Here is a 24324-nt window from a genome sequence, read left to right on the forward strand (position 1 = left end):
ACACACGTAATGCACGGTTGCTGTTTTCGACTAATCATACTTTTTGCTCTTAGTATAATCATAGTTAATTGAAGGACTGGCTATGAAAAACAATATATATGGTGCTGCAATAGCCCAATTTCGATATATTAAAATTCAGCCTGAAACAATGATCATGAACATCACCGCCAGGCTCCGGGGAATAAACTCATATAAACTCTGCAATTTATTCCCCGGAGCCTCGAAGTGATGTTATTGTTTCAGGCTGAATTTTTGTATATCGAAATTGAACTATTTATGTCGGAAGGGTCGCGACCGTGCACAATCTTTTGTTTTAACGTTCACACTAAACTTAATATCTTAACAGAAACGTTTCCTTTTGGTCAGTTGATCCAACACAATTCAAAATTTATTGTAGTCTGTGCACGGTCAAGGCTAAAAATGCTAGAAAACAAATAAAAACGAAATTTAGATAAGCTAGATACAGTATAGTCTCCCGTAAATGGACACCCTTGGGGTCAGAAAAATTTAAATGTCCGTTTAAGAGAGGTGTCCGTTTATAAGAGGTTAAAATGTAGTGTCTGTATGCAGCTGAGAATATGATCAAGTGTCCGCTTACGAGAGGTGTGCGCCTACGGGAGGTGTCCGTTAGCGGAGGTTCCACTGTAGCTGACTATGTGCCGCTCCAGGGTATATGGTTTTAGAGCCAATTTGGGAAAAAAATGGACATGAGGTTTAACCATTTTGATCTGGAAAGGCCCAGAATGAGTGTGTATTTTACAGAAACAAAACTGGTATGGATTTAAGAAGAATGAGGTCTAAAAATGGACCAGGGTCTGACATACCTCACCCAATAATTTCGAGTAGTACTCTTCCCCCCCCCCCCCCCCCCAACCCCGCCTCCCCCACACCCTGATGGAAGAGCAGTCAGAGCGCGCGCGCGATTTGTGTCTGCACTGTAGGACAACGGCAACATGTTAATTTCTCACAATACATTTTGCACACAAAAGTAATTGTTCTCCCTTGTAGCTGAAAAATTCATCCAGCCAGGGATGGGAAGAGTTTATAACAAACGTAACGTTTTTTTTTCTCTGTCTCTCGTGTTTCCTTCATACCACATTTTCCCTTTCCACCCAACTGTATCAATAGGTAAAGAAAATAAGACTCCTAGCTGCTTCCTATTTGCTTCAGGCAGTATTAAAATGCAGATTCTTCCCACTTATCTCCAAAGATATCCTATAATGCAAGTTCGGAGAATTTGGTATTTGTTGATCATTTCCTTTGTTCCAACGACTTTAGGTTTGATCAGGCACAATTTATGTAAGAAGAAATCACATGCTAGTCACTACCGGGTGTTAGGGTTAAGCAAAGAATTTCTTTCGCATTTTAGGTATTATTATTTTTTTATTATTTAAACATGTTTGCATACATGTCTGCCCCAAGAGCTAAGTGAACTCATCAGGGGGGCTCAGTACTGACACTACAGGATCCGATACTTTTATTTTGTCGCGGTGGTCGTTGCAAACACAGTTAATAACTGGTTTTTACTTACTGACACGGCCTAAACTCTAATTGCAACATAAAATGATTAACATGGACACGAGACAAGTATAAATACATCAAAGTTAGTTATGGTATAAAAAGGCGCTAAGCATGCATGAAAACAAAAAGTGAAAAAAGGAAAATTAGGTTAATAGATAATATAATATTGTTTGCGACAAGAGCCCAAATTGTGGTAGACATAACATCCATACATAAAACAACTATCCAGCAAAACAACAAAACAAAAAACTAACAAGCAAGCAAACAAAAACGAATAGAATTCAATATCATCTTTGGGATTCAAAGCTTGGATTTGTGAGTCTTTCAAATGTTTGATGTGTTGAAGTCCCATTGGGGACCCAACTCATTCATTTTTACAATAACTGTCAAAATTCTGGCACACTGATTGGCTCGTAGCTATTGTCTATAAAAGAACAGACATTGAAAGTATGTCAGATGTAACGCGCGCGATTTCTCAATGGAAAATAAAGCCAGTTCCGCTCGTACGTTTTCCATGTTATAAATTGCAAAAAACAAATAGATGGCAGTTTTCTATGGTATATACTCTTCAGTACAGACTATAAAATGACGCCATAAAATGTTCAAAACTTGGCAGCTTGCAGCTCGTGATTCCACTTCAGTTTTGAACATTTTCTGACGACATATAATTGTCTATAAGAGTATAGACCATAGAAAAAAGCCGTCGATTTTTTAATTTAGCTACAACTTATTAGATCATACTTTTTTTTTACAAATCAGGAATTTAAAAAAATCTAAAGTGGTTTGCTAGCTAGGGACATATATTAAAGTGTAACTGATATGCAAAGTTTAAAAAGTAAATTAACTGGACACATTAATTAATTAATTAATTAATTAATTAATTAATCAATTAATTAATTAATTAATTAATTAATTAATTAATTAATTAATTAATAAGATACACCGGCCGACTCGCACAACTGTTCCCCTGCTGGAGTCCGGTGCCATAAGACGGTAGAGCAAATTCTAAAGTGTACTGATTAAAACGTCTGTGAATACAATCCTTAAGGGTTGCCATCGAAATGGAAGTTATACCGAAAATTACTTTACCAGGCTTCTGTACTTGGTGCTCCAGAAAGCAACGGTTCTACCTTAAGAGTCTCTAGACGTCTGAAAATTCAAATGAAAGCTATCTAGGAGCACTATGATTATGAATTACAACACAACTTGGTTCTAACTTTGAGTCTTTCGATAAAATCTCAATGAAAGGCTGCTGAGAATCAATTTCCCGTGCTGTTGTTTATGATGCTTTTTGGCGTTACTAAGTGGTAAGTTTTCAAGATATTTTGAATGAGAAGTTTAACAGCAAGTAGTATAACAAACTTTCTATGTCTACCTTGAGTTCTTCCTATTTTATAAATTGGCATTCTGCTGTTATTCCTGCTTAGATTAAATTAACAATTACCCTGCATACTTAGACTACTTGAAGGAACTGGTTTTGTTAAGCCAAGAGTGAGAGACTTCCGTACATTCACTACCTTAAGTGTTTTTTCACTGACAAATTTAAGTCCTCCCGTTATGTATTAATGGGCCATTTCCGAGTTGATTTGCACCTCATTATGAAAGCGAGGCTAAGTGCAAAACTTTTCATATGGAAATTAGTTTTGTTTCCATGTGAATGAAAACTAATTTTCATATGAAAAGCTTTGGACTTAGCGGCCTCGCTTTCATAATGTGTTTCAAAGCAATTCGGAAATGGCCTATTCGTGCCTCTCTTTCTGATCCAAGAACATTATATTGTTTTCAAGTTAATAACTACAAAGAAAAGAGTATGTCTTTCTTAAAGGCGCTTTTGTACTAGGCAATTTGCCCTGCATCTTGTCTCGCGATTTCGTTGCGACTTTGCGGCACAAGTTACATAAATGGTTGCGTAGTGTAACATACGCTGAAATTAACATGTTTAGCAACGTTTCTGTTGCAGTCAGCGTCGCACGACGGAAGTAGAACCTACTGTAATTAAGCCTAGTTTTCATATATGTCGGGAAAATACCAGACGATCGGGGATTTCACTGTTTCCCAACCGGATCGATGATGTCTACGATTTCCAGTTTTCATTAGTCGGGAAGGTCTGGGACGGTCGGAAAACAGTAAAATTCCCGATGGTCTGGTATTTTCTCGACACATATGAAAACTGGGCTTAACTTTTCGCAGCGGTTGTGTCAACAACAAAAAAATTTCGAGACATCTTCATGTTGGACTACGCAACCATTCGTGCAATTCAGTTGTGTCTAGGCAAATTATCTAGTCTAACAGCGTGTTATTAAAAATAAGCGCCACTACTACATCAAAAGCAACATCTTCTCTTGAATTACTGATCAGAAGGGAAACAATTACATCTCTTCATCGCTTGACCCGCCGCCACTTTCGCCTGAAGATCCTCCTCCTCCTCCTCCTCCACCATTCGCTGTGATACACATTGAATTAGAACATAAAACGAGACATGAGTGGCATTCACAACAAAAATGTCTTTGAGTTACACACAATGACTAATTTAGCTTAATATCATCTTTCTTTTCGATATTTTAGATCTAGGATATGTCAACATTTCTTTCCGAATTTCTTAAGTATATTTTTTTATTAATGATCACGCACAATTTATTTTAGAGTTGAGTTTGTGGGGAGTTTGCATTTGAGTGGAAGAGAGTCTAAAAGTTTACTTTCTTTTGCAATCAACTTTCTTTGATAATTATCAGAAACTAGATCTAAGAAACACAAAAATCAGAAAGGCTAGTGTCAATGCAAAACGAAAATGTCACAGTTACTTAAGAAAAACGGCCGATTGTTGTGCGCTGGCAAATACGATTCCAAAACGCTATCTGTAGACAGATAACTTTTTTTTAAATAAAAAACTCTTTCGCATTTTGAAACGAAACCATATATATGCAGTCGGGCCCAAAGTCAGCTTAGACCTAAGTTTTTGTCCGTTATGCTCATAAATGAAAAAAGCTGAACATCACCGTTTTGACAAATTTTTAGATAAAATTTTAACCAACGTGAGTAGAAAGTGTTCAGTATATCTGTCAGTTATTCTACGACATGAAATGTCTAAAGATACGACTTATTTTCATTATTGTTATATTACTATATAGAGTTTGGGAGTAATAGATCAAACGCGAAGAAGAGTGTTTCCTTCGATTTCCAAACACCGAGAAGTAGGGTGGAAAAAAGAGGCGCAGCCGAGTTTTTTTCAACCAACTTCGGGGTGTTTGGAAATAGGAGGAAACACTCTTTCGAGTGTTTGATATAGCTTCTCAAACTATTGATAATTCTTGGAGAAATTCGATGCAAAAGTTCAAAAGATTTTATGATAATTAAGATCATATTTCCAAACCTCCTTCACGGTAGTGATTTCCTTTGTTTTCTCTCCATGAATCATTAATGAGTTTGAGAAGTAATAGATCAAACACGAGGAAGAGTGTTTCCTCCGATTTCCAAACACCGAGAAGTAGGTTGGAAAAACGAGGCGCAGCCGAGTTTTTTTCAACTAACTTCGAGGTGTTTGGAAATCGGAGGAAACACTCTTTCGAGTGTTTGATATAGCTTCTCAAACTATTGATAATTCTTGAAGAAATTCGAAGCAAAAGTTCACCAAAATTTTATGATAATTAAGATCACATTTCCAAACCTCCTTCAGAGTAGTGGTTTCCTTTGTTTTCTCTTTATGAATCATTAATGAGTTTGAGAAGGGAGGGTGAAAGGGTGGGAAGACTTGGTTGAGAAGATAAAGTTCCAATTCGATCTAGAGAGTGTCCCTTGGTAGTGCTCTACGCTAAAGAAAACGTAATTGCAGACTTTTATCATTAGGCAATTTTGTTTTTTCTGAAGTAAAACAAAAAATACTACAATATCACCTTCTTCGGCAAACAGAGCGCGAAATCCACTGGCAGATCCGCTGGCATTGGATTGGAAAACGACCCTGACAACTTGGTTGTTTCCATTCAAAGTAACAGTGAAAAATACAGTCCTTTTGCGTCGATGGTAGATGTAGTGTTCTTTTTTTCGCCTTCCATCGTAGAAATAGTAATCTTTATTGTCGTTATCGTCATAATAATCGCCCTCGTCTTCACGGTACACATGCTCGTATGATGGTTCATCATAAAGCGAGCGCTTACGTTTGCCAAATCCGGAAAAGCGTCGAACGGAAACAGCCCCGCGGAAAAATTCCAGACTGTCTCTGCAGAGACGAAACAAGTTACCAATCAATAAACAATCAACTTTATTTAACGTGGTCAGTAGGGGCAGCTAAGAATACAGCTGAGTTCGATTACTGTAAGCTAGGTTACGGGTGGGCCAAGATTGACAAAATGGAATTAATTAAAATTAAAAAAATATTTACAACTCCGGTAATTAAAGGCATATAACAAAGAAAAGTTATTTTAAGAAGTTATTAAAATTATCTATCAATAGAATTATATTCCCATCAGATTTAGGATAAGATAAGATAAAAATAGTTTTTTTTACAGACGGCCTATGTCACATTATGTGGTTTTCAATAGCGCACTGCATAAAAAATTAAAAAATGACAAAGTATTAAAAATATTGAAAATGGGTAACCTAACAAATTTCACACTAGGAAGAAAAACCTATTGAGATTTAATATTTTTTTTAATAATGAAATTTTAAAAGCATCAAAAGGTAAACATCTCATGTCTTCTGGGAGGGAATTCCAGTCTGTCAATGCACTATCAAAGTATCTGAGCAGTCCCCAGTTCGTATTTGATCTAATAGATCTAATAGTTTCCTTGGAGCGAAATTTAATTTTTTTAAAACGGTTTTAAAAGGTTCATAAGACAAATCTTCCCCTTATGCCTGGTTTAATGAAAAAGGTCCTGCGATTATTGCAAATACCTTGTGAAATTACAAAAAAGCTACTTGTGAGCGCACTCCTTTTGTGAGAACTGGCTGGCCAGACTGGCCAGTCTGTAAATCAAATGCGTCATTTTGAAGGGATGGTGCTGCAAAATCTTGAAAAATAATCACTCCGAAAATGGTACGCGCTATTTTGAAGAAATTCGAAGAACTAGGGTATCCTCCAAATTGGTACACCCCGTTTAAAACTGACCGGTGTACCGGCCAGTTTTGAAAAACGGAAAGCACCCTGTTTAAGAAATAAATCACTTACCCGGAGTCACGGAATGCAAGGGCAGTGAATCTAAACACGACACGTCTTCCAAACGGCAAAGGCGCTGCCGTTACCCACACACAGGTCACACCGTTAGGGTAGTCGCCCGGGAAACCGGGAGACATTATATTTCCAGTTTGGGCAAGCACACCACCGCACACTACTGCAAAGAGGAAAATTAACACGTACAGCATTAGAACTGTGCAACGATATATTTTTTACACAACGCAAAACATTATTGAGTGGTACGTTAATTTTAAGGCGTTCTGCGCTTGTTATTTCAATTAATTTGTTATTATTAAAACCATTGCAAACCAGTTTTGAGATATAGAATTGGAAAACGCTTAGACTGAATACACACTTTTCTCAGTAAGAGCTGAATACGAACTAATAAACTGGTTTTTTTTTTATTATTATTATTTACAAAACAAACAGTGTTACAAAAATATCAGCAAGTACCAACTACATCGGGCATAACTAACATTAATACAAAAAGTCGACACATACAACAAAAGACTTACAGACGAGAGGGGCGCTTACAGGGAAAAAACAGAAAAAAAAACATCACCAGATAGGCAGTTTTCTACTGCCGTTTTCTTTACATAGCTCGATGGCAGTGGTGAAAAGAATATTTACTTCAAAAGAATATTTATCAGGTAACTAAGGACATTTGGGAAGCTACCTCAATGAACTAGGGAATGGGAGCTATTAAACTGGTTTTTTCTATATAGAGTGATGCAAACACGACACCATGTAGAGTTTTTGTATAAACGTGCGAGGTGTTTTCTTGCTCTTTCTCACAGCCTGACAGATTGAATATACAACCAAGAGCTAACGCTCAGTCGAAATATCACCACTCAAATCTCTCTAAAGTGGCCAAATTACCTTAGAAAATCTAATATAACATAGCTAGTAAATTCTTGTAGTCAAATTCAATTGCGCGCTCGTGCTTCATATTCCCATTGTGCACGCTATGGCGTCAGCAAACAAAAGCCTCGAGAAGAAAAATATCTCCGGGAGTGACTTCGGAATTTTGCTTTCAGAAACGGGGAAACACTTCAGCAAAACAGTTTAACTACAGACGGCAACAAGCGAGCCAGCTGATGAAGAAGAACTGCCTCCTTTTTCTTTGGGACTGGAGTTTTTAACTCCCGAAAAAAACCTAAAGGTAAAAAAAGAACAAGCAAGGCCCGTTTCATCAAATCGCGCAAAACTACTAATTTTCAGACGCCAATTTCTCTTTCTCAGAGGGAAAACACACCTTTTCGAAACGACAAACCGAAAGAAAAACTACTAAGGAATACTTGACAATTTCAACAGCGGAAACTCGATGATTAACTGCGAAGAAATTGTGCTTCAAGGACAAATTGTCGACGATATTTATAGGTCAATAATTGAACCCTACTTTACCTGTTGTTGGGACTCTATAGGAGAGACCCAAATTAAAAGTCTTAAAAAACTTCAAAACCGTGTGGCACGGATTATTATTAGTGCCTCATATTCAGCACGATCAAATGATGTTCTTGATCAATTACACTGGTCGAATTTAGCCGAACAGAGACAATATCAAAAGGCCATAATGATGTTTAAAATAATCAATGGGCTGACGCCGTCAGTACTAGTTCACTAAGAAATTACGGATTACGTTCTTTTAGGATGAACTTTGAGCTCCCTTAAAACAGGACTAACTATTTCAAAAATAGTTTTGCATTTACGGGTGCAAACGTTTGGAACAACTTTCCAAATGCTCTTAAGGAAGAATCTACAAATCGTCCGAATAGTTCGTAATTTCTTAACCAGCCGCGTAAAAGTTTAATTAATCTATATACGGATTCTATGTAAACCAGATTTTAAATTCGATAAATAACGAGATTAGGCTTGCTAAGAAAAGATTTTATCAAACGAAGATAAATGAGTTATCTGGCGATCAAAAGGCGACTTGGAAAGTGCTCAATGATCTATTTGGAGAAAAGTCGAAGAACACTAAGATAAATGGATTGAAGACTGAAAGCAAGTGGCGCGGATTACTACTGGTGTCTCACATTTAACAGGATCAGTTTCTCAGTCCTCTTATCGAATTGAAAGTAAGAAATGTCATTTTTAAGGAATGAAGAAAATACTAGGAACTGGTGAGAGTCCCTAGAAGAGTGTGTATTCCAGCCCCTCATGTGCGCATGCCGCCAAGTAATTGATTTCAGTCCAGTCCAGGGTGTTCTTCCCTGCTTGTTAACTAATAAATAGCAAACAAACATCCTACTACTCACCAGGTGTTGGCGTGGTCACAGGTGCAGGTGATGATGTTGCTGTAGGAAGATGTTTTTCAGAATTAAAATAATAAAACTTTTAGTTATGCAAGATCTATAAGTGGTTGAGATGTTGGGTGACAGCAATGCCATAACAAAGTAATCTATCTATCTACCTGTATCTATCTATCTATCTCTCTCTCTATCTATCTATCTATCTATCTATCTATCTATCTATCTATCTATCTATCTATCTATCTATCTATCTATCTATCTATCTATCTATCTATCTTTCTGTGTCTGTCTATCTATCTATCTATCTATCTATCTATCTATCTATCTATCTATCTATCTATCTATCTATCTATCCACTTATCAAAATTATCAAAAAGTTTTAAACTGTGTTGAACTGTGGGTTAACTTGATTGATATTCATAGATCATTAATTAAACCCCTTCTTACCTATCGTTGTTGTTGTTTTGTTTGGGACGCGATAGTTGGGACCCAAATTAAAAATCCTCAAAAATGTCAAAACCAAGTGATGCAGATTACTACTTGTGTCTCACATTTAACTGGATCAGTATCTTAATCTTCTTATCGAATTGCAAGTAAGTAATGTCATCTTTTAGAGTTGAAAAAAATACATGTAAATGGCGAAAGCCCTTAGAGGAGTTTGCATTCCACCCCCCTCATGTGCGCATGCCGCCAGGTAAATGACTTGAGTCCAGTCCAGAGTGTTCTTCCCTGCTTGTTAACTGATAAAGAGCAAACAAACATCCTACTACTTACCTGCTGGTGACGAGGTCATAGGTGTAGGTGCTATTGTTCCTGTAGGAAGAGGTTTTTGTAGAATTAAAATAAAACACTTCTAGTTATGCAAGATCTATACGTGGTTGAGATGTTTGGTGACAGCAATGGAATAACAAAGTAATCTATCTATCTACCTGTATCTATCTATCTATCTATCTATCTATCTATCTATCTATCTATCTATCTATCTATCTATCTATCTATCTACCCACATTTTAACTGTTGTATATTTTAACCAAATGGAAGGAAGATCCTCGTGGTTAGTAAGCAACGTAAGCAGTTGAAAAAAGAAAGCCTGAAAACAAATTCAGGCTTGAGCAGAATTAGAACCCATGACCTTTGCGATGCCGGTGAAGTGCTCTACCAACTGAGCTATCAAGCTAACTTTGGACCTGGTCATATTGTGAGTTCGTAATATACCCGTGAAAGATGAATAAATGATCGTAGATATTATCAAAAAGTTTAAAACTGTGTTGAACAGGGTTAACTTAATCGATATTTATAGGTCATAAATTGAACCCCATTTTTACCTTTTAATTTTGTTGTATTGTTTGGGAAGGTATTAGTGAGACCCAATTTTAAATCTCCTAAAAAATGTCAAAACCAAATGGTGCAGATTACTACTGGTGTCTCACATTTAACAGGATCAGTTTCTCAGTCCTCTTATCGAATTAAAAGTAAAAAATGTCATTTTAAAGGAATGAAGAAACTAAAAGGGAACTGGCGATAGTCCCTAGAAGGGTATGTATTCTAGCCCCTCATGAACGCATGCCGCCAAGTAAATGATTTGAGTTCAGTCCAGAGTGTTCTTCCCTGCTTGTTAACTAATAAAGAACAAATAAACATCCTACTACTCACCTGCTGGTGACGAGGTCATAGGTGCAGGTGATGATGTTGCTGTAGTAAGATGTTTTTCAGAATTAAAATAATAAAACTTTCAGTTATGCAAGATCTATAGGTGGTTGAGATGTTGGGTGACAGCAATGCCACAGCAAAGTAATCTATCTATCTATCTATCTATCTATCTATCTATCTATCTATCTATCTATCTATCTATCTATCTATCTATCTATCTATCTATCTATCTATCTATCTATCTATCCACTTATCAAAATTATCAAAAAGTTTTAAACTGTGTTGAACAGGGTTAACTTGATTGATATTCATAGATCATTAATTGAACGACTTCTTACCTATTGTTATTGTTGTATTGTTTGGGACGCTATAGAGTGTTTTCACATGACGTCACGGCGGCCATGTTGGTGTCCCAAAACAAAGAAATGGCGGCCATGTTGGTGTTTCAAACTAAACCTCTGAGAATTGAACTCAATTTTTATGCAAATAAATTCTTTTGTTTCAGTAAGCCAATATGGTCGGTAGCACGTGAATGGAAAAACTCTATAGGCTAGACCCAAATTAAAGATCCTCGAAAATGTCAAAACCAAGTAGCGCGGATTACTACTGGTGTGTCACATTTAACAGGATCAGTATCTCAATCCTCTTATCGAATTGCAAGTAAAAAATGTCATATTGTAGGGATGAAAGAACACTAGGAAATAGCGAAAGCCTCTAGAAGAGTATGCATTCCACCCACTTATGTGCGCAGGCCGCCAAGTAAATGACTTGAGTCCAGTCCAGAGTGTTCTTCCCTGCTTGTTAACTAATAAACAGCAAACAAACATCCTACTACTCACCTGCTGGTGACGAGGTCATAGGTGCAGGTGATGATGTTGCTGTAGGAAGAGGTTTTTCAGAAATAAAATAATAAAACTTTCAGTTATGCAAGATCTATAGGTGGTCGAGATGTTGGGTGACTGCAATGCCATAACAAAGTAATCTATCTATCTATCTATCTATCTATCTATCTATCTATCTATCTATCTATCTATCTATCTATCTATCTATCTATCTATCTATCTATCTATCTATCTATCTATCTATTTATCTATCTACCCACATTTTAACTGTTGTATATTTTAACCAAATAGAAGAAAGATCCTCGTAGTTAGTAAGCAACGTAAGCAGTTGCAAAAAGAAAGCCTGAAAACAAATTCAGGCTTGAGCAGAATTAGAACCCATGACCTCTGCGATGCCGGTGAAGTGCTCTACCAACTGAGCTATCAAACCAACTTTGGACCTGGTCAAATTGTGAGTTCGTAATATACCCGTGAAGGATGGATAAATGAATGTAGATATTATTAAAAAGTTTAAAACTGTGTTGAACAGGGTTAACTTAATTGATATTTATAGGTCATAAATTAAACCCCATTTTTACCTTTTTATTTTGTTGTATAGTTTGGGAAGGTATTAGTGAGACCCAATTTTAAATCTCCTAAAAAATGTCAAAACCAAGTGGCGCAGATTACTACTGGTGTCTCACATTTAACAGGATCCGTTTCTCAGTCCTCTTATCGAATTAAAAGTAAAAAATGTCATTTTTAAGGAATGAAGAAAATACAAGGAACTGGCGAGAGTCCCTAGAAGGGTATGTATTCTAGCCCCTCATGAACGCATGCCGCCAAGTAAATGATTTGAGTTCAGTCTAGAGTGTTCTTCCCTGCTTGTTAACTAATAAAGAACAAATAAACATCCTATTACTCACCTGCTGCTGAGGTGGTCATAGGTGCAGGTGATGATGTTGCTGTAGGAAGATGTTTTTCAAAATTAAAATAATAGAACTTTCAGTGCTGCAAGATCTATAGGTGGTTGAGATGTTGGGTGACAGCAATACCATAACAAAGTAATCTATCCATCTATCCATCTATCTATCTATCTATCTATCTATCTATCTATCTATCTATCTATCTATCTATCTATCTATCTATCTATCTATCTATCTATCTTCTGTCTGTCTGTCTGTCTGTCTGTCTGTCTATCTATCTATCTATCTATCTATCTATCTATCTGTCTGTCTGTCTGTCTATCTATCCATCTATCTATCTATCCAGTTATCAAAATTATCAAAAAGTTTTAAACTGTGTTGAACAGGGTTAACTTGATTGATATTCATAGATCATTAATTGAACGACTTCTTACCTATTGTTATTGTTGTATTGTTTGGGACGCTAAAGAGTGTTTTCACATGACGTCACGGCGGCCATGTTGGTGTCCCAAAACAAAGAAATAGCGGCCATGTTGGTGTCCCAGACTAAACCTCTGGGAATTGAACTCAATTTTTATGCAAATAAATTCTTTTGTTTCAGTAAGCCAATATGGTCGGTAGTCACGTGAGTGAAAACACTCTATAGGCTAGACCCAAATTAAAGATCCTCGAAAATGTCAAAACCAAGTGGCACGGATTACTAATGGTGTGTCACATTAACAGGATCAGTATCTCAATCCTCTTATCGAACTGCAAAGTAAGAAATGTCATATTGTAGGGATAAAAAAAAACACTAGGAAATTGCGAAACCCTCTAGAAGAGTATGCATTCCACCCACTTATGTGCGCACGCCGCCAAGTAAATGACTTGAGTCCAGTCCAGAGTGTTCTTCCCTGCTTGTTAACTAATAAACAGCAAACAAAGATCCTACTACTCACCTACTGGTGACGAGGTCATAGGTGCAGGTGATGATGTTGCTGTAGGAAGAGGTTTTTCAGAATTAAAATAATAAAACTTTCAGTTATGCAAGATCTATAAGTGGTCGAGATGTTGGGTGACAGCAATGCCATAACAAAGTAATATATCTATCTATCTATCTATCTATCTATCTATCTATCTATCTATCTATCTATCTATCTATCTATCTATCTATCTATCTATCTATCTATCTATCTATCTATCTATCTATCTATCTAACGGAAATTTTCCCGTTAAACTTTTATCTATCTATCTATCTATCTATCTATCTATCTATCTATCTATCTATCTATCTATCTATCTATCTATCTATCTATCTATCTATCTATCTATCTATCTATCTATCTATCTATCTATCTACCCACATTTTCACTGTTGTATATTTTAACCAAATAGAAGAAAGATCCTCGTAGTTAGTAAGCAATGTAAGCAGTTGCAAAAAGAAAGCTTGAAAACAAATTCAGGCTTGAGCAGAATTAGAACCCATGATCTCTGCGATGCCGGTGAAGTGCTCTACCAACTGAGCTATCAAACCAACTTTGGACCTGGTCATATTGTGAGTTCGTAATATACCCGTGAAGGATGGATAAATGAATGCAGATATTATTAAAAAGTTTAAAACTGTGTTGAACAGGGTTAACTTAATTGATATTTATAGGTCATAAATTAAACCCCATTTTTACCTTTTTATTTTGTTGTATAGTTTGGGAAGGTATTAGTGAGACCCAATTTTAAATCTCCTACAAAATGTCAAAACCAAGTGGCGCGGATTACTACTGGTGTCTCACATTTAACAGGATCCGTTTCTCAGTCCTCTTATCGAATTAAAAGTAAAAAATGTCATTTTTAAGGAATGAAGAAAATACAAGGAACTGGCGAGAGTCCCTAGAAGGGTATGTATTCTAGCCACTCATGAACGCATGCCGCCAAGTAAAGGATTTGAGTTCATTCCAGGGTGTTCTTCCCTGCTTGTTAACTAATAAAAAACAAATAAACATCCTATTACTCACCTGCTGCTGACGTGGTCACAGGTGCAGGTGATGATGTTGCTGTAGGAAGAGGTTTTTCAGAATTAAAATAATAAAACTTTCAGTTATGCAAGATCTATAGGTAGTTGAAATGTTGGGTGATAGCAATGCCATAACAAAGTAATCTATCTATCTATCTATCTATCTATCTATCTATCTATCTATCTATCTATCTATCTATCTATCTATCTATCTATCTATCTATCTATCTATCTATCAAAATTATCAAAAAAGTTTTAAACTGTGTTGAACAGGGTTAACTTGATTGATATTCATAGATCATTAATTGAACGACTTCTTACCTATTGTTATTGTTGTATTGTTTGGGACGCTATAGAGTGTTTTCACATGACGTCACGGCGGCCATGTTGGTGTCCCAAAACAAAGAAATGGCGGCCATGTTGGTGTTCGAACTAAACTTCTGGGAATTGAACTCAATTTTTATGCAAATAAATTCTTTTGTTTCAGTAAGCCAATATGGTCGATAGTCATGTGAATGAAAACACTCTATAGGCTAGACCCAAATTAAAGATCCTCAAAAATGTCAAAATCAAGTAGCGCGGATTACTACTGGTGTGTCACATTTAACAGGATCAGTATCTCAATCCTCTTATCGAACTGCAAAGTAACAAATGTCATATTGTAGGGATAAAAAAAACACTAGGAAATAGCGAAAGCCTCTAGAAGAGTATGCATTCCACGCACTTATGTGCGCAGGCCGCCAAGTAAATGACTTGAGTCCAGTCCAGAGTGTTCTTCCCTGCTTGTTAACTAATAAAGAACAAATAAACATCCTACTACTCACCTGCTGGTGACGAGGTCATAGGTGCAGGTGATGATGTTGCTGTAGGAAGAGGTTTTTCAGAATTAAAATAATAAAACTTTCAGTTATGCAAGATCTATATCTATCTATCCACTTATCAAAATTATCAAAAAAGTCTTAAACTGTGTTGAACAGGGTTAACTTGATTGATATTTATAGATCATTAATTGAACGACTTCTTACCTACTGTTATTGTTGTATTGTTTGGGACGCTATAGAGTGTTTTCACATGACGTCACGGCGGCCATGTTGGTGTCCCAAAACAAAGAAATGGCGGCCATGTTGGTGTTTCAAACTAAACCTCTGGGAATTGAACTCAATTTTTATGCAAATACTTTCTTTTGTTTTAGTAAGCCAATATGGCCGGTAGTCACGTGAATCAAAACACTCTATAGGTTAGACCCAAATTAAAGATCCTCGAAAATGTCAAAACCAAGTGGCACGGATTACTACTGGTGTGTCACATTTAACAGGATCAGTATCACAATCCTCTTATCGAATTGCAAGTAAAAAAATGTCATATTGTAGGGATGAAAAAACACAAGGAAATTGCGAAAGCCTCTAGAAGAGTATGCATTCCACCCACTTATGTGCGCACGCCGCCAAGTAAATGACTTGAGTCCAGTCCAGAGTGTTCTTCCCTGCTTGTTAACTAATAAAAAGCAAACAAGAATCCTACTACTCACCTGCTGGTGACGAGGTCATAGGTGCAGGTGATGATGTTGCTGTAGGAAGAGGTTTTTCAGAATTAAAATAATAAAACTTTTAGTTATGCAAGATCTATAAGTGGCTGAGATGTTGGTTGACAGCAATGCCATAACAAAGTAATCTATCTATCTATCTATCTATCTATCTATCTATCTATCTATCTATCTATCTATCTATCTATCTATCTATCTATCTATCTATCTATCTGTCTATCTATCTACCTATCCACGAATTGCAAGTAAGAAATGTCATATTGTAGGTATGAAAAAAACACAAAGAAATTGCGAAAGCCCCTAGAAGAGTTTGCATTCCACCCACATATATGCGCACGCTGCCAAGTAAATGACTTGAGTCCAGTCCAGAGTGTTCTTCCCTGCTTGTCAACTAATAAAGAGCAAACAAACATCCTACTACTCACCTGCTGGTGACGTGGTCACAGGTGCAGGTGATGATGTTGCTGTAGGAAGAGGTTTTTTAGAATTAAAATAATAAAACTTTTAGTTATGCAAGATCTATAAGTGGTTGAGATGTTGGGTGACAGCAATGCCACAACAAAGTAATTTATCTATCTATCTATCTATCTATCTATCTATCTATCTATCTATCTATCTATCTATCTATCTGGTGACACGAACGTGACGTTTTCAGGCTGCACTCTGCCTAATTTGCAAAACGAAATGACGAAAGATCATAAGATTATAGCCTTATGGCTTTCCGTCAATAGGCTCACCCTGAACGTGTTAACAACAGATTTTATGGTGGTAGGCTCAAGACAAAGGGTGGGTAGCCTTAAGGTGATATAGCTCTTTCCTTGCTCAACACTGAATTGGAGAAAGTGCATTCCGTGAAATGCCTTGGTGTTGATATTGATAAACACTTAGCTTGGAGAACCACATGTTAAGTATAAGACAAAAAGTTATCCGTGGCTTAAGAATTCTAAAAAAGGTTTAACCTGTTTTTAAAATGGGAAGCTTGAATGATATTTAAAGGTCAGTAATTGAACCTTATTTTACATATTGTTGTATTGTCTGGGAATCTATAGGTGACACTCAAATTGATAAATTGCAGAAATTACAAAACCGGGTAGCGCGCATAATAACTGGTACCTCTTATCTAAAGAGGTCTACTGATGTTTTCCGTGATTAAGAGTGGATGAATTTGGAGGAGATGAGACGACGCCAAAAAGCTATTTTGATGTTTAAAATACTAAACGGCCTGGCACCCATTTATCTGTCTGAAATGTTTACTTGTAACACCTCTCTTCATAATTATGGACTGCATTCTTCCAAAATGAATCTCGAACTTCCAAAAAGCCGTACAAACTATTACAAAAATAGCTTTGCTTATACTAGAGCAAGACATGAAACGACTTACCTTCCCGTTTCATGAAAGGAAGAGAGCTTCTTGAAAATGTTTTTAAGTAAACTGGATTCCTAAGCTATCGCTGCCAGCAAATCTATCTATCCACTAATCAAAATTATGAAAAGTTTAAAACTGTGTTGAACAGGGTTAACTTGATTGATATTCATAGATCATTAATTGAACCCTTTCTTATATATTGTTATTGTTGTATTGTTTAGGACAATATAGTTGGGACCCAAATTAAAGATCCTCAAAAATGTCAAAACCAAGTGGCACGGATTACTACTGGTGTGTCACATTTAACAGGATCGGTATCTCAATCCTCTTATCGAATTGCAAAGTAAGAAATGTCATATTTTAGGGATAAAAAAACACAAGGAAATTGCGAAAGCCTCTAGAAGAGTATGCATTCCACCCACTTATGTGCGCATGCCACCAAGTAAATGACTTGAGTCCAGTCCATAGTGTTCTTCCCTGCCTGTTAACTGATAAAAAGCAAACAAACATCCTACTACTCACCTGGTGGTGACGAGGTCACAGGTGCGGGTGCTACTGATGATGTAGGAAGAGGGTTTCCAGAATTGCATAGACTTGTGTTGCAGCAACTACTTTCACAAGATTGGATGTCGCCTGAAGAGGAAGCGTTAAGCGTGCTGCAAACACTATCACAGAGGAACGAGAAGAAACAGTTTTTTGTGACAGTGGTAACCAATGTAGCTTCATTAACATAAGTCAGTTGGAGACATCTGTCAGCGGGATATGCACATGCCAACGGTGTTTCATTAGCGTTGCACGCGGCTGCACTTGACTCATTGCACTGGGCACATGTCAGATTGGGAGAACCTGTAAAAGAAGTGAAAAGGTTTATATTATTTGTAATAAATTCAATCTAGTGTTGTAATTTAATTAGTTGTATTTAGAGTTAAATACGTACGGATTTTATGGAAACTCCGTGTTGAAATAAATGATTTCATCCATGTATCCATCCATCTAAATGTTATTGATTAACACGCCCCACTTCGGGCCAAAAAAGGATGAAATAGGCATTCACCGTGGCTAAATTCTAAACTAAAGCAAGCACTGTGTAAGCGGGATTGGCTTAAAAGGAAAGCAACTAAAAGTGGAACTTCGTAGGACTGAGAAGCCTATAGGACTTAGAGAAACCTTGCAAATAAAGAAATAAATTTGACCAGAGAGAATTTTTATCAGAGACAGATAACTAAAACATCTGATAACCAAAGGTTTACTTGGAAAATTGTTAAACAATTGATTGGTAAGGAGAATTGAAGACCGACCCTGATCTTAACGTGACTGAACCAGGGGACGTCGCAAATTCTTTGAGTACCTATTTTACAGCAATTGGTACAACATAGCAGAGCACCCGAAAATTACCTGACCAAAATTAAATTCACGCTTAAGGGGGTTAAGCCTGCTTTGGTACTGGAGTTGCTGAACACAGTGAAAATATCCAAGGTAACCAGTCATGATGGAATCTCAAATAGGATATGAAAAATGGCTGCTAGATTCATACGTAAGAAGTTGACAGACATTTTTAATCTCTCAATCGTCTCAGGTGTATTCCCCTCTGAATAGAAAATTGCTAAAGTGATGATCAGTTGATGAACACCTAACTTGGGAGAACCACATGTTAAGTATAAGACAGAATGTTACCCGTGGCTTGAGTATTCTAAAGGAGGTTAAACCTGTACTTAAAATGGGAAGCTTTATTGATATTTAAAGGTCAATAATTGAACCTTATTTTACATATTGTTGTATTGACTGGGATTCTAGCTATTGGTGACACTCAAATTGCTAAATTGCAAATTTAGAGGTGATGATGAGACAACGCCAAAAGCAATTTTGATGTTTAAAATACTAAACAGCCTGGCACCCGCATATCTGTCTGAAATGTTTTCTTATAAGATCCCTCTTCATAATTATGGACTGTGTTCTTCCAAAATGAATCTCGAGCTCCCAAAAAGCCATACAAATTATTACAAAAATAGTTTTGCTTATACTGGAGCAAAGACATGGAACGACATACCTTCCAGCTTAAAGGAAGAGAGCTCCTTTCAAATGTTTCTAAGTAAACTGGATTCTTAAGCTATCGCCACCAGCAAAACATCAAAGTAGATTTATCAAGTCAAAGTATGTTTGTAAATGTTAAGATTATTATAACAAGTTTTTGTTAATATTCAAATTATTGTATGTTTTTTATAGTTTGTATATTTTAATTTGATAAAATGCCGTATGAAATATCTATAAATACTTATTGTGCATCAATTGGCCTAAAACTTCGTTCTAAATGTCTCTCTGGCGTAAACAATATGACACCTGAAGATTGCCTGACCAAAGGTAAATCATTCTTTACGCTTAAGGAGGTTAAACCTGCTATATGGTTCTGCTGAATACAATGAAAAAATCAAAAGCAACGGGTCGCGAGGGAATTTCCAATAGAATATTTATTCATAAGAACCTGGCAGGCATTTTCAAAAGTACTCAAGTGATACCAATTTTTAAATCTGGTGGAAGAAATGAATCCAGCAATTACAGGCCTACATATCGGGATTACTTACTATAGACCTTCTGCAAAAATGGCTGATATTTTAATATTCTTTGTCTGATTTCAAATTAGCCTCACTAGCCTCGTTTCATTGAAATATTCTTTTGATTTTTAAAGTCAAGAATGAGGCTCGTACGGCTAATTTGAATGCAAATAGTGTTTACAAGGTACGACTATTTGAAAGGCTCATTTTCAAACAAATTTATTCATACTTCAGTGATAATAGATTACTCTATTCACACCAATCTGGTTTTAGGGCACAGCACTCGACAACTACGTCCTGCTCTCTTTGATTTTTTTAAACCAATGGTGTTTTAACCCTATTTAGACCTGTCTTCTGGGGTCATATGTATAAAAGCTATAACAATAGATAGTACTTCCAAAGAGATTAGCAACGCGAACTGTTGACGTCATATGAAGTGGAAATTATTTCATGATTGAGGCCATGATGACGGCCATCTTTTTGGAAAGCGCGGAAATTGAACCAAAAAAATAATCAAAACTGACCAATACAAGAACACTGATGCAAGCGAAACACATAAAAATTTACGGTAAGAAAAGCAATTTTGTCTTCATTTCAAAAGGTAATTATTTTTCTCAAAAAAAAAAAAAAAAACCTGCCTGTCAAAAATAGGTTGCCTTGGCTAGATTAAAGTCAATGAACACTATCTGACCACATCACATTTTTCCAGATAAATTTCTGAGAAGGACCAGAAGTTTCAGGGCCCGTTTACTCAAATATAATAAAAAAAAATTTCAGGTTCCTCTCACTCTAGATAGAGTAAATATTACCGGGATGGTAAATGCGGTTCTTTTTCTGGATGTAAAAGGCCTTTGATACCGTCGACCATGTTACTTTACTGAATAATTAGCAATAGACTACTTTGGCATAGAAGATAGGGTACTTGCTGATTGCGTTGTTTAGGCCATATTATAAGTGAAATGAGAGGTCTCAAAACAGGCTCACTGAATATAAATAGTTTATTTAAACATATCGATGATCTAAGAGCCTTAATGAAAAATCAGCATCTTTCCTACTCTTGACCTAGTACTAGCTATTAATGAATCTAAATCCGATGACAACGATAATTCTGATCAGATGAAAAAATAAATGATTGAGATTTACTAATCATACATACTAATTGCGTTTCTTACTCATTTGTTCATGGTGCTCCAAGTAGTTATTGGCCGTCATTCTGAGTTCGTCGAGTTCCTTTATCAGTTTAAGGAAAGGAGCATCAACAGGCTCCGATTCAGCAGCCACAATGCACGTTACCACCTGTCAAGAGAACGTGGCATGAGTAATTATGGTGGCAATTACAGGAAAGTGAATGTGAATTGTACAATGAATGTATAGACGCTAGCTTGGCCTCGCGCGGTCTCCCTTTTCCATGCTAGGGCTAACGCACGGCAGGTAATTATTAAGTTCACCTTAGCACTTTAACAAGTATACTACAGAGTTAATTTTCTGACCCATCATTTGTTTCATTAATGTAGTACAATTGCCGAAACAATTTCTCAACTTGCAATCCATTTAATTTCCATCCAAGCTATCTGCAGACAAAAACGATTAATTCCAGTTTCTGTGCACTAGTAGGGTAATTTTAAACAAAATTCCACCATTATACCATGAGAAATCTCAGTACTGTCATTTAACAACAATTACCGTGGATAACAGATAATCCAAAGTTTATAATCCTTTCGCTGTCAAAGAGAGATGTTTGGCACGAAAACGTTTGTGGTTTGTTAGGTATCATGTGATCAAAAAGTATTTTTAACCAAATAATGGATGTGTTTAGAAAACTTACAGCTATACAACAATAATGATATTGCATACTCCACAAAGTGCGGTCGGTTGCCGTTTTACTGTTATGCCATGATACTGTTTCTAATATTTCTATGTTCCGAAAACGCAAGATTTAAATGTTTTCTGAAACTGACAAAAGTTCAATTAATCAAAAGCAATACTTTGAAACGACACTGTATTAGACTAATATTCAATAAAGGTAGAAATAACTGGCACGATTTTGCGAAGGATTGCAAAACATTTATACCGACTAGCTGAAGAATGATAAGCGATCAATCACGGTATAAAATCAAGAATATTTTGTCGCGGCTTTTTGCCCTTTTAAGCAAGTTGTTTCCGGCACCACCGAAATTTCGCACTTTCAAGTCCTATCGAACTGAACCCTAAATTATGGATGTTCAGGTAATCAAGATGTGATTTGGAATATCTGTATGTTCGATAAAATTGCTTTAAATACAATACAGGGGAAATAATAATAAAAAACAACAATAAAAAAAACGGCTCTGTCAGAGCAGGATGCGAAATAAGTTGACACTTACTAAAAAAACTGGAGGTAAAAAGAGTGCGTTATGATGAGGCATTTGATCTCTGCAATGTGCACTTCATTCGAACCGAAGAGCGCCCAGTTTCGTGTCAAATTATTTCTTTTTCTTTTGTTCATATAGTTTTCTTTTACTTTTTGGAATTAAAGCTAATTAAGAGTTGGCCGGCATTCTACGTTTCTTCAAGTGGACATTTGGGTCCGTATTCATAACAGCATATCGTACCCTGAAGTGGGTGGCGATTTTGCTAGTTCTGGTCAGTTTCTGTTTCCTAAGAAATCTTCTACAGTCCGTATCTTGAGAATGTTTGTAATGTAAACTTTGGCCGTCCTGACATCAGTTGCAAAAGATAAAGACCGTGGTCAAAACATCGCGGATCGAGGATCTGTGTTCGTGAACAATAATCTGTCCGCTCTTTTACCCTTCTGTTTAAAATTCAAGCACGTTTGGATGACGTGGAACAATTCTAAACTAAAACATCTTTTGTCTACAAAGGGCAGTACGTTGAGAGTGAACAGAAGGTATTTGTTTTGGCAACTAATTGATTTTAGAAAGATCTGTCTGCAGCCCTACCTATACATTACAACATCTTAGATTATCTTCATTGGTAGTTTGTTGAAATTTCGAACGAAGGCTTGGCATTTGGAAACAGGAATTGTTCTCAGAATTCGCAAAAGTAAACCTGTTGGTATTGCAACCATTATCCTATATTTGCTTTAGCGAAAAGAAATAGAACAAGCTTGTAGGCTTAATAAGTTGATTATTGATATTAAATATGCCCTAAAATGGCTGCTTATGTTCGACTGGCATCCTATACCGTTTTACAAAGGTATATGGATCAACATGGCCGGTTACAAAGACGTTCATCCCCTCACAGAAATATTAACTCAAAAATTTGCCTGACATGGTCACTTGATGAGAACTACGAAAACATCTTTTAAAAATTCACTATGATTTTTTTAAAATTGATTCTTGGGTTGTATCTAGTTATGGCTTCAGTCGAAGCGTAAGGAGTTAAACTGGTACTATTGGGCAAATACATTTCGAAATAGACCGTGACAAAGTCTCCGAAACTGAGTGTAAGCAACATTAATGTAAAATGAACATGGAACTGAGTTTACCGTCAAACCAAGCAGTAAAGCCTTCATCTTCGCTGGCAGCTCAGCTGGCTTTCTAGCTCTGTCCGTCTTTGTCACTTCTATTGATGGAATTTGCTTATTCGTACTAACAATATATATATCATTGACTAGCCAATAAAATGACTGCCGAGCGAGACAACTTGACTACAAATATTGCCTTCCACTTAAACGTAAATTGCCTCTTCCGCCACTTAATATTAAAACTCAAAAACAACGGATCACGTTTAAATTGCTACACTTAACAAAAGCGTTTTTGTTTTCAAGTAACTGCTACCTTTTCTTCTTCGAACCAACAAGCAAAAAGACCGGCTTTGCGTTCGAAAAAGAATTAAATTAAACACGGTGATGGACTCAAAGACAACATCTACTTTAAAGTCAAGAGGTATTTCCCACCACAATATTGCTCTCAAATTGAATTACGGTAACATTTTTGATATTTCTAACCAGCATTGATTCTAGAGTTCATGAGATAAAACACATAAAATAAGTTATAAAGATCCGTTAGTAAACTGAATATTCAGTCATTAAAGTTTTGATTGAGACTAATTTCATTTTATCGTCGAAAACTCAGTTTGCAGGTTTAGAGTTGTGCTTCAAATTTATCTATAAATATGAATTATTAATTTTTTTGCTAATTTCTATATTAAAACCCCAGTTTTTCTTTGCCAATATTTGCATCAAACTACAACTCGCATACATCATACCAACTTCATTTTCATAACGGAACTGGTAAAATGTTTGGTAGGATATCATACAACAACAAGAGAGAAAAAATTAAAACAATTTTCGAAAAAATTGGATATTTCAATTTTTTATTTTTGTTAACCTCTTTTAATCAGTTTTTCTTGTTAGCTCGTTTTCGTTTTTCTAAATCAACACGCACATTCTGTAAATTTTTGGCCAAATATGAAAGGAAGTTAAAACTGATCATATCATGTTATTTCACATTGCACCATGGCCAGCAGTACTACTGAGTACAATAACATCTTGTATGTCTTCTGTTAGCCTCCAACGCAGACGATCTTTGGACTAGTCAT

At 36.3% G+C, this 24324-nt stretch overlaps 1 protein-coding gene across 50 annotated transcripts; it reads right to left on the reverse strand.

Moving 5' to 3' along the window:
• Window positions 1–1406: 1406 nt before the first annotated feature.
• On the reverse strand, window positions 1407–23382 carry LOC146485014 (CUB domain-containing protein-like). Of its 50 annotated transcripts, XM_085103901.1 has the most exons (15): window positions 23270–23382; window positions 20955–21078; window positions 17756–18079; window positions 16293–16331; window positions 15853–15891; window positions 15149–15187; window positions 14326–14364; window positions 11430–11468; window positions 10594–10632; window positions 9715–9753; window positions 8947–8985; window positions 6683–6845; window positions 5412–5734; window positions 3889–3964; window positions 1407–3857 (listed from the first exon to the last, which is right to left on the reverse strand). In XM_085103901.1, the coding sequence occupies exons 1-14, from the start codon at window positions 23294–23296 to the stop codon at window positions 3891–3893; spliced, it is 1347 nt and encodes a 448-aa protein (XP_084960027.1). In that variant the 5' UTR covers window positions 23297–23382; the 3' UTR covers window positions 1407–3857; window positions 3889–3890. The 50 variants fall into 50 exon arrangements, with proteins under 50 accessions (XP_084960027.1, XP_084960028.1, XP_084960026.1 ...); XM_085103902.1 differs by having other exon boundaries at window positions 1407–3964; window positions 16293–16328; XM_085103900.1 differs by lacking the exon at window positions 14326–14364 and adding an exon at window positions 12338–12376 and having other exon boundaries at window positions 1407–3964.
• Window positions 23383–24324: the final 942 nt, after the last annotated feature.

Source organism: Pavona decussata, unplaced genomic scaffold (assembly GCF_977016875.1).
Source record: "Pavona decussata unplaced genomic scaffold, jaPavDecu1.1 SCAFFOLD_28, whole genome shotgun sequence".
NCBI lineage: Eukaryota > Metazoa > Cnidaria > Anthozoa > Scleractinia > Agariciidae > Pavona > Pavona decussata.

Coding starts and splice junctions, on each gene's coding strand:
- LOC146485014 (XM_085103900.1), bottom strand. CDS start 23,296: ATGAAGGCTTTACTGCTTGGTTTGACG. Junction 21,079..23,269: donor CTTTACTGCTTGGTTTGACG/GTAAACTCAGTT, acceptor TTCTCTTGACAG/GTGGTAACGTGCATTGTGGC. Junction 8,986..9,714: donor TATGACCTCGTCACCAGCAG/GTAAGTAGTAGG, acceptor ATCTTCCTACAG/CAACATCATCACCTGCACCT.